Consider the following 12,774-nt stretch of genomic DNA (forward strand, 5'->3'; position numbering starts at 1 on the left):
GGCTCAGGTAGATGGGGTAGGCTATTGCTCTGACAGTAATGGTCAAGGAATGCCTCACCATTGGGAACATTTAAGCAGAGTCCTGACTGATGTGGGTGCTGTGACTGATTATCTGAGGGGGCCCAAGGTCACATCCTCTGAAGCAGAGAAGGCCAGTGCCATTGGAGCAGAGTGAGCCAAGGAAGAGAGGTGAAGTCGAAGAGGTAATGGAAGGTGTGAGATCAGCATTTCAGGTTTTTACAGAGCGAAATGGAGGAAGGAAATCCTAGGTGGGTTTAGAGCAGTTAATATGACTACTTTTTTTTTTTTTAAGGATAGTTCTGGTTTGTTTTGAAAAGAGATTGCACAGTGGGGGTGAGGGTGGAGAGGGAGGTGAAGGCTAAAGCAAGGTAACCTTGGGGCGCCTGGGTGGCGCAGTCGGTTAAGCGTCCGACTTCAGCCAGGTCACGATCTCGCGGTCCGTGAGTTCGAGCCCCGCGTCGGGCTCTGGGCTGATGGCTCAGAGCCTGGAGCCTGTTTCTGATTCTGTGTCTCCCTCTCTCTCTGCCCCTCCCCCGTTCATGCTCTGTCTCTCTCTGTCCCAAAAAAATAAATGTTAAAAAAAAAAAAAAATTTAAAGCAAGGTAACCTTAGGAGGCCACTGCAATATCCCTCTGATGGCTTGGACTGCAATGCAGAAGTGGAGGCCATGAGAAGCAGCTAGATAATGGATACACTGTTCGAAGAGAAACGGTAAAAAGGCAGAGAGCAAGCACTGGTCTCCAAGGTTTTGACTTGAGCAACTGCAATAGTGGAGGGTTCCTTTACTGAGGTGGGGAAGAGTACAGGAGGTGCAGGTGGAGAGCCAGGACTAGGAAGAAAGCAAGAAGAGTTTCCTCGGAAAGTTGAGTTCTGAGTTTAAGGGAGATCATGGGCTGCAGATACCAATTACAAGTTGTCAGAATCTGAATGGTATTTTAAGATAAGAGACCAGAAGACCATGGAAGAATGAAAGCAGAAGTCTGAAACTTAAGCCCTGGGATCTCCAAGACTCAAAGGCCAGTAGAAGAGTGGGGACCAGTAAAGGAGACATAGTGGAAAGGAGGCAAGAGAAGAAAAAAATGAGTGGTGTCTGAAAGCCACATGTGCAAAACAGGAGGAAGTGACTGACTGTCACCTGCTGCTGATAAAGCAGGTAAGACGAGGACTGAAAATTGCAGTACTTGATTTGGTAACGTAGAGATCACGGGAGACCTTGACAAGAGGTGTGCCAGCAGAGTGGTAGGAATGAGACAGCCTGTCTGAAGTCTATCAAAGAGGATGGAAGGAAAGGAGGAGACAGCTAATATAAACAAACACTAAAGGAATTTTGATCCTTAACCATTTTTCTAACAGAAGTAAGATTCAACTTGTCCATCTTGAAAGATTAAAAAGAAGACAAAGAGAAGTCCTAACAAGGGCTGTCAACACGTTATAGGACATATACCAAAACGCTGAACAGAACATGAGATTTAATGACCAGGAATTCCTTCTTAGCCATGACAACCTGCTGACTAGGTGTGCTGCCCAGGAAGTTTCATTACTTACGCTCTCATATGTATGGTTTGCGGTGATGTTTTGGCCGGTCCTTTGGGCAAACCTAGGAGAGTATGATAAGACAGTATGATTACCCTACAGCGAGAACACAAATGCAAAAAGTAAGATGACTTCCTACAAACAAAACCTAAAATGTACTTTCAGACTGCAACGGAATATTAATCTTATGTAACAATTGCCATCTGGTTTTCATGCTTACCAGCTTTTGATGTCCAAACACCAAGGAGTAAAGACAAAGAAGGTGTCCCTTGGCAGTGGCAGCCCTGAGACCCTGAAGTATACATGGTATACTAGTGAGAACAAGCCTTTAACCTTTCCATCAGAGTAGCTACCATCCATCATTTCCTGAAGGATGAGACACAATACGGAGTAGAGGTTAGGAAGGAAGGTGGGGAGGGTCCTGGTTCTAATCTATACCAAATACACTTTGCCCTATCTCTCCTACCAAAGCCAACTCTAAAACCAGAACAGAATGCATGGGGCAAATATTTGAGGACTGAAAAGTCAATAGTTACAGGATGACTGGGAAGGACTGGAATTTGAGTATCCACAGATCATTAGTACCTTTCTTCCCCCACCTCTGGTGTTCCAGAACCTGAATGCAATGAAGCCTAAAACCCCAGAGTGGGCAGTAAGGACAGACAGCTCTAGGAGAAGCCCTTCTGTTTTCACTCAAGGAGCAGAAAAGAGAAGTCCTAATGCTCAGAGATAGTGTGGAAATTCCTTACTCTTTTTTTTCCTTTCCTTTCTGTTCTCTCCCTCTCTAAAGCTGAGGCAATCCCAAAATGGCTGGAGTGACAGCAGAAGCCAACGGGGACCTGTAGAGGCTTAAAAATTTGAGAGGACCCTTCCTTCCAACAGGTGTAACTGTGATGCCAGAGGGCAGGGCAAACTCTGTTTTGTTGTTTTCATTCTTTCTGTCCCACCATTTGGGTTTAGACACAAGCATAATCAAGGAAATAAACGACATATAGTAGGTTAACTGAAGCTTTCTGACTGGAGAACCGAAAGGGCAAATCCTAGAAAAGCAGAGTGCTAGAGAAATCACAAAGAGGAAGGAATGTGGAGAATCAACCTTAAAGTTGTTTATGAAATCCTGGGCTCACTTCCTGATCTGTGTCTCTGTGGATCTGATCCCAGTCAGGATGCAAAAGATGTTGAGAAATGAATATACACCCATCCAGGCCTCAGGGTGGCCCACATGAAGCAGATCTGAAAAGCACTGCAAAGTCTTTGAAAACATAACTATGTTAGAACGACAGCACAAAAAAAGGCAGGTTGAAACTGCAGCATGCATCTAGTGACGTTGTTTGCCTTCTAAAATCAAAATAGCACCATCTTCAACAGGATTCAAATAAGAGCAAGTGTCTTAGGGTGCCTGGGTGGCTCATTCAGTTGAGCATCCAACTTCAACTCAGGTCATGATCTCACAGTTTGTCAGTTCAAGCCCCACGTCGGGCTCTGTGCTGACAGCTCAGAGCCTGGAGCCTGCTTCAGATTCTGTGTCTCCCTCTCTCTGCCCCTCCCATACTCATGCTCTGCCTCTCTGTCTCTCTGTCTCAAAAATAAACACTAAAATCCTATGATCTGAAATAAATAAATACATAAATAAATAAATAGCGAGCAAGTGTCTCATAACATTAAAAACGCCCAAGATACAATCCAAAATTACTAGGCATGTGAAGAACTGGGAAAATTTCAACAGGCAAAAAATAAAAAAGGCCATCGACAAACGCTAATATCAAGAGGATAGAGACGTTAAAACTACCTCAGATTTTAAAGCAGCCATTATACAAATGCTCCAATAAGCAACTGTGAACACTCATGAAAAAAACTGGAAAAATAGAAAGTCATTTCAAAGAAAAATAAGACCTAAAGAAGAGTCAAATAGTAATTTTAGAATTGGAAAATACAGTAACTGAAATTCTAAAAAAATTTACAGAATGAGCTCCGTAGTAAAATGGGGATGAGAGAGGAAATAAGTAGCAAACTTGAACATAAATCAATAGAAATGATCCCATCTTAAAAACACAAACAAAAAGCAACAACAACAAAACAGAGAAAAAAGTGAAAAAACTAATGAACAGAACTCTGGAGATTTACAAGACAATATCAGATCTAACATCTGTGTCATCAAAAGTCCCAGAAGGACAATAGAAAGTGTACTGTTGAAATATCTGAAGAACTGTAAGGCTGAAAGCTTCACAAATTTGGTGAAAGACAGAAACCCACAGATTCAAGAAATGCAGTGTAGTGGACTGAATGGTGCCCTCCACCCTCAAAAGGTATGTCCTTGTCCTAATTCCTGGAACCTGTCAATGTTACTTTATTTGAAAAAAAGGGTCTTTTTAAAAAATTAAGTTTTTATTTATTTTTGAGAGAGAGAGAGAGAGTGAGTGAGTTGTGGAGGAGCAGAGAGGGAGAGAGAATCCCAAGTAGGCTCTGCACTTTCAGCACGGAGCTTGATGTGGGGCTCAAACCCATGAACTGTGAGATCATGACCTGAGCTGAAACCAAGAGTTGGATGCTTGGGGTGCCTGGGTGGCACAGTCGGTTGGGCATCCGACTTCAGCTCAGGTCATGATCTCAGGGCTGGTGAGTTCCAGCTCCATGTCGGGCTCTGTGCTGACAGCTCAGAGCCTGGAGCCTACTTTGCATTCTGTGTCTCTCTCTCTCTGAGCCCCTCCCCCACTCATACTGTCTCTCTCTCTCTCTCTCTCTCTCTCTCTCTCTCTCTCTCAAAAATAAAGATAAAAAAAAAATTAAAAAAAAAAAAAAGAGTTGGATGCTTAATGGAATGAGCCATGCAGGTAGCCCGAAAAAAAAGGTCTTTTCAAATGTATTAAGTTAAGGATCTTGAGATGGTGATATCATCTTATATTACTTGAATGTACCTTAAATTCAAAGACAAGTGACCTTAAAGAGAAAAGCAGAGGCAGAGTTGAAATACACAGAGAAGGCAACATGAAGGTGGAAGCAGAAAGTAGAGTGATGTGAGCCAAGCCAAGGAATCAGAAAAAAAGGCCGACAATCATCAGAATCTGGAAGAGGCAAAGAATTGCTTCTCCCATTAGAACCCTGCAGGGAGTGTGGCCCTGCTGAATTTCAGATTTCTAGCCTCCAGAACTAGGAGAAAATAAATTCCTGTGGTTTTAAACCACCCAGTTTGTGATTCTTTTGATGGCAACCACAAGAACTAATATTCTCAGCAAATCCCAAACGGAATAAACCAAAAGAAATCCATGCCCAGACATATCATAATCAAACTGTTCAAAATCAGGGGAAAAAAATTATTGAAAGCATAGCATAGAGATAACAACACATTACCTACAGGAGAACAATGATGTGAATGGATACAGACTTCTCATTAGAAACCATTTTAGGCCAGAAGAGGTGGTGGGAGTAATGTTTAAAAACTGAAAGAAAAAACCATCAACTCAGATTTCTACATCCATTGAAACATCCCTCAGAACAAAGATGAAATAAAGACATTCTCACATGAAGTAAGACGAGATTTTCACTGCCCATAGACCTGCCCTAAAAGAATCACTAAAGAAAGCTTTTCAGAGAGAAGGGAAATTATATAAGAAAATAAAAGATCAACATAAATGGCGAATATTGGGTAAAAAAAAAAAGACTATTCTTCTTGAATTCCTTAAAATATATTTGAGAGTTGTACACAAAAATTATAACTGCTTGTTGGTATTTTTTCAATGTAGAATATATACAATAACTATAATATAAAGGAAGGTTCTCTAAATTTTCTACGTTTCACTTCAAGTGGTAAAATACTGGTTCTAAGCAGACTAAAATATTATGTACATTGCAGTCCCTAGAACAACCAGTCCCCTCCCTCCTAATATAAACTACACAAAGTTACAGTCAAACTCACAGTAGGTAAGATGGAATACTGAAAACAGTCAAATAATCCAAAAGGTGAAAGAGAAAAGAGAAAAAAAAAAAAACAAAAAAAAAGCAACAAAGGGGAAAAACAGAAAAGAAATAATATAATGCTATACCTAAACCCAAACATAATTACATTAAATATAAGTAGTCTACACATACCAATTAAAGACAGAAATTATGAGAATACATAAAAATGCATGACCCAACTATATGCGATCTATAAGAAACTCACTTCAAATATTTTGATATACTTAAAAGTGAAAAGATGGAAAAGAATATACCACGCCAACACTAATCAAAAGAAAGCTAATGTGGCTGTATGAGTATCAAAGTAGACATCAGGACAAGGAAACTCACAAGGGACAAAAAGGAACTGTGCATAATTCTTTAAGGGTCAATTCACCAAAATGACACAACAATCCTGAATATACATGCACTTAATAACCAAGGTTCAGAATACATGAAGCAAACACCAATTTTACAGAACTTTTTCTAGGAATATTATATACTGTATGATTCTGTTTAGACACCATTCTTGAAAAGGCAAACTATAGTGATGGAGAACAGATTGGTGGTTGCTGGGGGGTGAGTGTGGGAGGGAAGCATTATAAATAAATACCCCAAGGGAGTTTCGGGGGTCATGGAACTATTCTGTACCCTGTGATGGTGATTACATGAATCGGTACATATGTTAACATTCATAGAACTGCACACAAAAGAAAAACAAAGAGGTCAACTTTACCTTATGGAAATTTTAAAAAATTAATTAAAGCACAGAAAGAAAGAAAGCAAGCACTGAAATCAGATCCACTTGAATTTGAATCCTGTTTCTGCACTAGTTGGGCAATGCCTTTGGGCAGGTTAATCTTCCTTAGCCTTCACTTTTGAAGAAATGAGAATGATGGAGTGCCCACCTTCCAGCACTAGTAAGTAATTAGTAAACATTTCTTATTCTTGTTAGCATGTTCCCTGATAGTAAGTGGACTATGAATATGACCTATTACTTTATCCCATAATCACTGTTTCTCCAGATTCCTTTCTGTCATGAATAATTCCATTACTCATTTGTTCTGTGATAATGAATAAACACAGAGGGGTGGAAAATTCTTAAGACCCTAAGACATTTTTGATGGCTGGTTTTGCCTTTCATATGTGATCTAGAATAGGCTTTAACCTAGACATATGCTTTAGGTAACTTTAGTGCTTCAATTCCTGACACTCTTAAAAACCTGGTCTAATTATAGTTTCACTCATGTATAAGCTCTTTTAAAAATCAGAAAACAGATACAAAAGTCTTTGTATAGAAAACAAAATACTGGGGCGCCTGGGTGGCACAGTCGGTTAAGCGTCCGACTTCAGCCAGGTCACGATCTCACATTCCGTGAGTTCGAGCCCCGCGTCGGGCTCTGGGCTGATGGCTCAGAGCCTGGAGCCTGTTTCCGATTCTGTGTCTCCCTCTCTCGCTGCCCCTCCCCCGTTCATGCTCTGTCTCTCTCTGTCCCAAAAATAAATAAAAAACGTTGAGAAAAAAAAATTTAAAAAGAGATTATTTAAAAAAAAAAAAACAAAAAACAAAAAACAAAATACTGATATTACACATTATCTTTTACTCCAGTGAATTCCCAGAACTACAATTATTTTGGTATCTGATACCGGGTGGACATCTGTTATAGGGTTTCTAATGTATAATCAGCAAAGTGCTGCTTTATGATTCTCCTAGGATGCTTTTTTTTAATATTTACTTCTGAGAGCAGGGGGTGGGGGAAAGGGCAGAGAGAGGGGGACTGAGGATCCAAAGCAGGCTCTGTGCTGAGACCAGCGAGTCTGACACAAGGCTTGAACTCATGAACCATGAAATCATGACCTGAGCCATAGTCAGATGCTCAACTGACTAAGCCACACAGGCGCCCCAGCTGGGATGCTTTTTTAAAACTAAAGAGTCTGTCTACTGAGTTAGAATTTCTGGGGACCAGCAATTTTACTTTTTAATAATCCCCCAAGTGATTTTTATGCACACTACAGCATGAGATCCATGATATTACAGATTAAAATAAGCAGCTATGGGGCACCTGAGAGGCTTAGTTGGTTAAGCGTCCGACTTCAGCTCAGGTCATAATCTTGTGGTTTGTGAGTTTGAGCCCCATGTTGTGCTCTGTGTTAACAGCTCACAGCCTGGAACCTGCTTTGGATTCTGTATTTCTCTCTCTGCCCCTCCCCTGCTCACGTGTGCTCTCTTAAAAATAAACAAACATAAAAAATAAAATAAAATAAGCAGCTATGGGGCACCTGGGTGGCTCAGTCAGTTGAGTGTCTGACTCTTGATTTCAGCTCAGGTCATGATCTCACAGTCATGGGATGAAGCCCTGCATTGGGCACTGTGCTGGGTGTGGAGCCTGCTTGGGATTCTGTCTGTCTGTCTGTCTGTCTGTCTGTCTGTCTCTCTCTCTCTCTCTCTTTCTCTCTCTCTCTCTCCCTCTCTCTCTGCCCCTCCCCTATTCATGTTCTCTGTCTCAAAAAATAAATAAAATAAAATAAGCAGCTATTAGCTAGTATTTTATCTTTTTATAAGCTTTATACAGATATTTGTGTAATAGGATTTCATCTATATTTCACTCCTTCCTATTACTCAACATGATTTGCAGGATAAAGGAAAACAGAATCAGTTACTTTAGATCACATTATTTACTAAGCAACTTCCTGGAAATCTGCCTACAGCATTGAAACATTATTTGCATCACACTTAATCAAGACCAGAGGTACTGACCCAACTAATGGCTCATGACATAGCCCCTGGAACTATCATTTCCCAACTCAGGAAGCTTTCCTTGGTCCTCTTCTTCCTCTCCAACTACCCCCCCCCCCCCTTTTTTTTTCCTCTTTCTTCTCAGTTTGATTCTCCTTTCTCATTCCTCTCCCTCCAGTCCCCTGCCCCCCACTCCTTTTTTAATATATAAAAGTAATGCAGTGATTGCTCACACTGGATAAAAACACTAGGCAACTCTAAAAATATATCTAAATCCACTGATATAAAAACATATGTACTTTTATCAAGATATGTCAAGATATCAAGCAAGGTTCAGCAGAGTTTGTACAGTGTGCTGCATTTAATAAAAGAGAAAAAAAATCATATTCATTATTTACCTAAAGTCACTTTGGAAGGACAAATAAAGTGGCTATAGGGTAGCAGCAGAATGTGACATAAGGAGAAGGGGGACAGAAAGGATGGAGGTGGGGTGAGATCAAGTAATGTCCTTGTATATCTTTTCATATCACTTTTTCAGGTATCACTTTGATACCTGAACCATGGAAATGCATCGCCTATTACCTAAAATATATACATTTAAAAGGAAAAAAACAACAGCTTCTGATGTAAATAAAATCTAACTTCTATTTATTTTTTGCTGTATCTACTCTATCTTGCCTCTTCTTAACCTTAAGGGAAACTTGCCTTTTTTAGTTTCTTCTGAATCCTTCTTGTATTTCTTTATGCAAAGAGGCAAATGTTTACATTATTTCTTACTTTCTTACACAAATGCAAGATAGTACACACATTACTTTGCAGTTTTTCACTTTATAATACACTGGTGATTATCCCCTACAAACAGCCTACTTTTGTCCTTCAGCTGCCTGGTAATACATTGTTTAGATATTTAACTAGGCCACAATGATGCATACTTGAGTTGTTTCCAATTATTAGCTGTGTCCAAATGTTGTAAGGAATAATTTTGTAAACAACTGATTTTGCATAAGCGAGTATGAATTCCTAGAAATGAGATATGGTGGGTTCAAACGTGAATGTACTTATAATTTTAAAAGATACTGCCACTTTCCCTCATAAGAACTGCATTAATTTTGTGATAGAATCTGTCTTTCTATAGCCAATAAAGCAGGTTAACAAACATTTAGACTTTTAGCCATCTGAGAGGTTTAAAAAAAGCCATTGTAGTTTAATTTATATTTCTGTAACTGTACATAAGGTTGGGCATCACTGCCTATGTTTATGAGCCATTTGTATATCTTTTTAGTGAACTATCAGTTCATCAGACCTGCTACTGCATAGCTATATGAACTTGGACAGTTTATATTCCTTAAGTCTCAGCCTTTTCTCTTGTAAAATGTGCATAATGGTAACAGCACAGCTCCAAAAATTTTTGCAAAGATTAAATGAATAAACAAACACAGTTTAGCAAAGTGCCCAGCAAGTGGCAAGTGCTCTGTAACTTGTATGGCCATTGTTTGATTTTACTCTCTTGTCATTCAATTTCCCTGTTACCACTGAAAAATAACAATTTATGGAAGGTTTTATGTATCGACTGCTTAATTAGGAGGTACTATAGCATCTTACACAATCTTTGTAAGAATCCTAGAAAGTACTCTCAGAAGAAAAAGGAAGGCTCACACTGGTGAAGTTTCTCATTCAAGGTCACCAAGCTGGTAGAAAGCAGAGCTGAAATTCTAACTCAGGACTGTCCAATTCCTAAGTCTCTACTTTTTCTCTTATGCTTTCTTGAATACAAGGAATTAGAATGAGTTGGTATTAGCTCCAGATTCTTACTGACATACTTACAGGGGTGTTTCTGTATCTTCCCAGGCTAGCAAATCCACCTGTGGATGAAGACTGGGTTTCAAGTTGTTTGTTACAACAGGACTCGGAGACCTGAAATCTAGAATATAAAATGGACTTGGCTTTAAAAGATTTTGTCATTCAGTTGTTCTGTTGAATTTTCCACAATAAAATTAAAAGCAAAAAAGAGAGACTCAGATATTTCTGCCACCGTAAAATCATATGATTTCCTCAAACAGGAACTAAAGAACATTATTAATGGTAACTGGAAAGAAATTCCACCACACACACAAAAAAAGGATATTGTAAAGGTAACAAATGTTAATATATTGAGTTTTCTAAAATCCCAAACTGATCTAGAATGGAAGAGATTTTGTGTGTCTTACTCCATCAAACACAAAAGTAAGAAGCTAGGGCATATATGGAACTCTACCCTCTCCTATAACTTCCTATAATCCTAAGTGAGACACCCTAAGGTAGGAAAGTCTCCAAGGCTGGGTAGCTAAAAGGTGGCAGACCACAGAGATTTCAACCTGGACTTCTACCGCAAAAGCCCATGTTTTCCCCTCTCCATTTCACCAGCATGTAGATCAGTCAACTTAATTCCTGACTTTCTCTATCTGCATCAAATATTCCCTTACCTAATGCTGTGACATAGCAGAGAAACTCAAGGTAATATAGTATGTGGTTCAGAGTAGTTTTAAGTTTGGCCATGGAGTTAAACTACCTCTATAAAAGCAGGCAGGTGAATTGGATGAGATTCTAAACCAGGGGGATGAGTTTCAGGGACCTACTCCCCCAGATACATCCCATGGCTGTACTGGATTTGACCCAACCATATGCCAATAAATAATTGCATCTCCTGATATAGTTCTCTGACATTCAAATTGACTTCAGTCTTTCTCAGGTTGCATTTAATCAAGAAACCAAGGAGCACAGTTTCACATCAAGCTCTTCTGCTGAAAAGGCCTATGTGCTTCTTTACTTAAGTCTGAAAGCTGAGCATTCACGGTGTTGAGTTCTCCCAGAGTGGTCCTCGGCATTGGAGGGCTGAGCCTTGGGTCGAAGAGATCACAGGATGGGGCAGAAGGTTCACTGGTAGTCTGAAAACAAAGCAACCAAAAACAAAATTCAGAAAAAAACGTGTCAGGTAATTTATCATGGCTTTCTCCCCAGAGACTTTTTTTTGTTTTTGGGGGGGAAAGGAAAATCCTATTTAGATGCAACTCAAGGAGAATTCTCTATTCAACAGGCAACACTCCTACTAATCACATCTCACCATGTACATGGTTGCTGCTTAGACAATCTTATGACCTCTTCTTAACTTAGTAACATCAAGTTGTCACAGAAAATACTCTACACCACCAAAATCACTCCAAATTGTTAATGTCTCCTCCGTTTTAAGACTTTTCTTAGGTAAGCCTTGCTCCCTACTATACAATTTATAAAATGTTCAATTGCTTATTTTATTACATTTCTGTTCACTTACATTGGCATCTTCCCTCTGGTTCCTGTTTTGCTCCAAAATCCTTTGTTGGTTCCGAGTAAATCTGTTTGAGTTAGCAAAATGTAAGCATTTAAAAGAAAACAAATATGAAAATGCTATAATCCTTTACAAATTATTAATATTCAAATATTCAGGAACAAAGACAAACCACTTCATCCCCATCGACTCCCAATGAAGTACTTTAATAACTTTTCCCCAGTTTATAGAGGTAATAATGCTTTAAGAGAAAACTGTGACAAAATGAATACATATTAAAAACAAATAATAATAACTCCATCACCTAGAAATCGTCCCTATTAACATCATGATGTGTTTCCTGTATTTTTTCTGTAAATTTTTTTCTGTAAATCTATGTTGAACTTTAGTTGCAATCATACTTCACATAATTCTGTTATGTTGTGAGCATTTTTCTAGTCAGAAATGCAATTTTTAGTGACCTGCAGATGTTACCTTAGGAATGTAGCACACATTTAACTACTCTTGATCTCAAACATTTAAGTTGCTTCCAATTCTGCCATTATAAATAATGTTCCATAAAAATACAAAGATTTTTTAACATAATTTCACTGTTTATCTTCATTTTTTATAAAGACACCTGATCCCTACTAAACATATTGACCTTTTACAACTTAAGTTGCTTGTACATTGCTTGTTCACTGGGAATAAAAGAGGAGCAGATAAGTAAACAATAGGTTTGGAAGAAGAATGAAGTTGAAGGCACAAGTCCAAGGTTTAAGTGTCAGCTTTATTATCGAGTAGCTATAGAATCATGGATATAACTTTTGATCCCAGTTCTCCATCTACTAAAAGAGACAAGCAGCATTTGAAGCATTTCCTCAGAATGTTATTTTCTGGGGCAACCCCTAGAAAGATAATACAAGTGGATTAATGTGGAAATGCTTTGCAAACTGAGAGTTCCTTCAGAATCATGTAGTATTAGTATCATAACACACTGACTGAAAGAACCTTACACACCTTAAGTTTGGAACATGCACTTAGGGTTCCTAAACTGGAACATGTAAGCTTCTTTCCCTTTCTAAAACACATGTTTTTTTCTTCCACCTACTTATGGCATTGGTTTCTTGTATGGTAGTTATAGGCTGGGTATGAACAACCCTCACAGATCCAGCCTTGAGTAACAAACTTCTGTTTTCTTATTTGTACAACTCTTCCCTAGATGTCAAGGGCAGAGACTTTGGGGGATGTTGGAATAGGGTGAATG

At 39.0% G+C, this 12,774-nt stretch overlaps 1 protein-coding gene across 5 annotated transcripts in view; it reads right to left on the bottom strand.

The window, feature by feature from the left end:
* TOM1L1 (target of myb1 like 1 membrane trafficking protein) overlaps nt 1-12,774 on the bottom strand; it is a 49,215-nt gene that overhangs the window by 4,912 nt on the left and 31,529 nt on the right. For all 5 annotated transcript variants that reach the window (XM_040497088.1, XM_040497090.1, XM_040497087.1 and 2 more), the window contains 4 exons: nt 11,535-11,595; nt 11,031-11,148; nt 10,049-10,145; nt 1,567-1,618 (listed from right to left, as the gene is read on the bottom strand). In XM_040497088.1, coding sequence (XP_040353022.1) covers nt 1,567-1,618; nt 10,049-10,145; nt 11,031-11,148; nt 11,535-11,595 — 328 coding nt within the window. The remainder of the gene's footprint in view (nt 1-1,566; nt 1,619-10,048; nt 10,146-11,030; nt 11,149-11,534; nt 11,596-12,774) is intronic.

This window comes from Herpailurus yagouaroundi, unplaced genomic scaffold (genome assembly GCF_014898765.1).
Source record: "Herpailurus yagouaroundi ecotype Mexico unplaced genomic scaffold, PumYag 189, whole genome shotgun sequence".
NCBI lineage: Eukaryota > Metazoa > Chordata > Mammalia > Carnivora > Felidae > Herpailurus > Herpailurus yagouaroundi.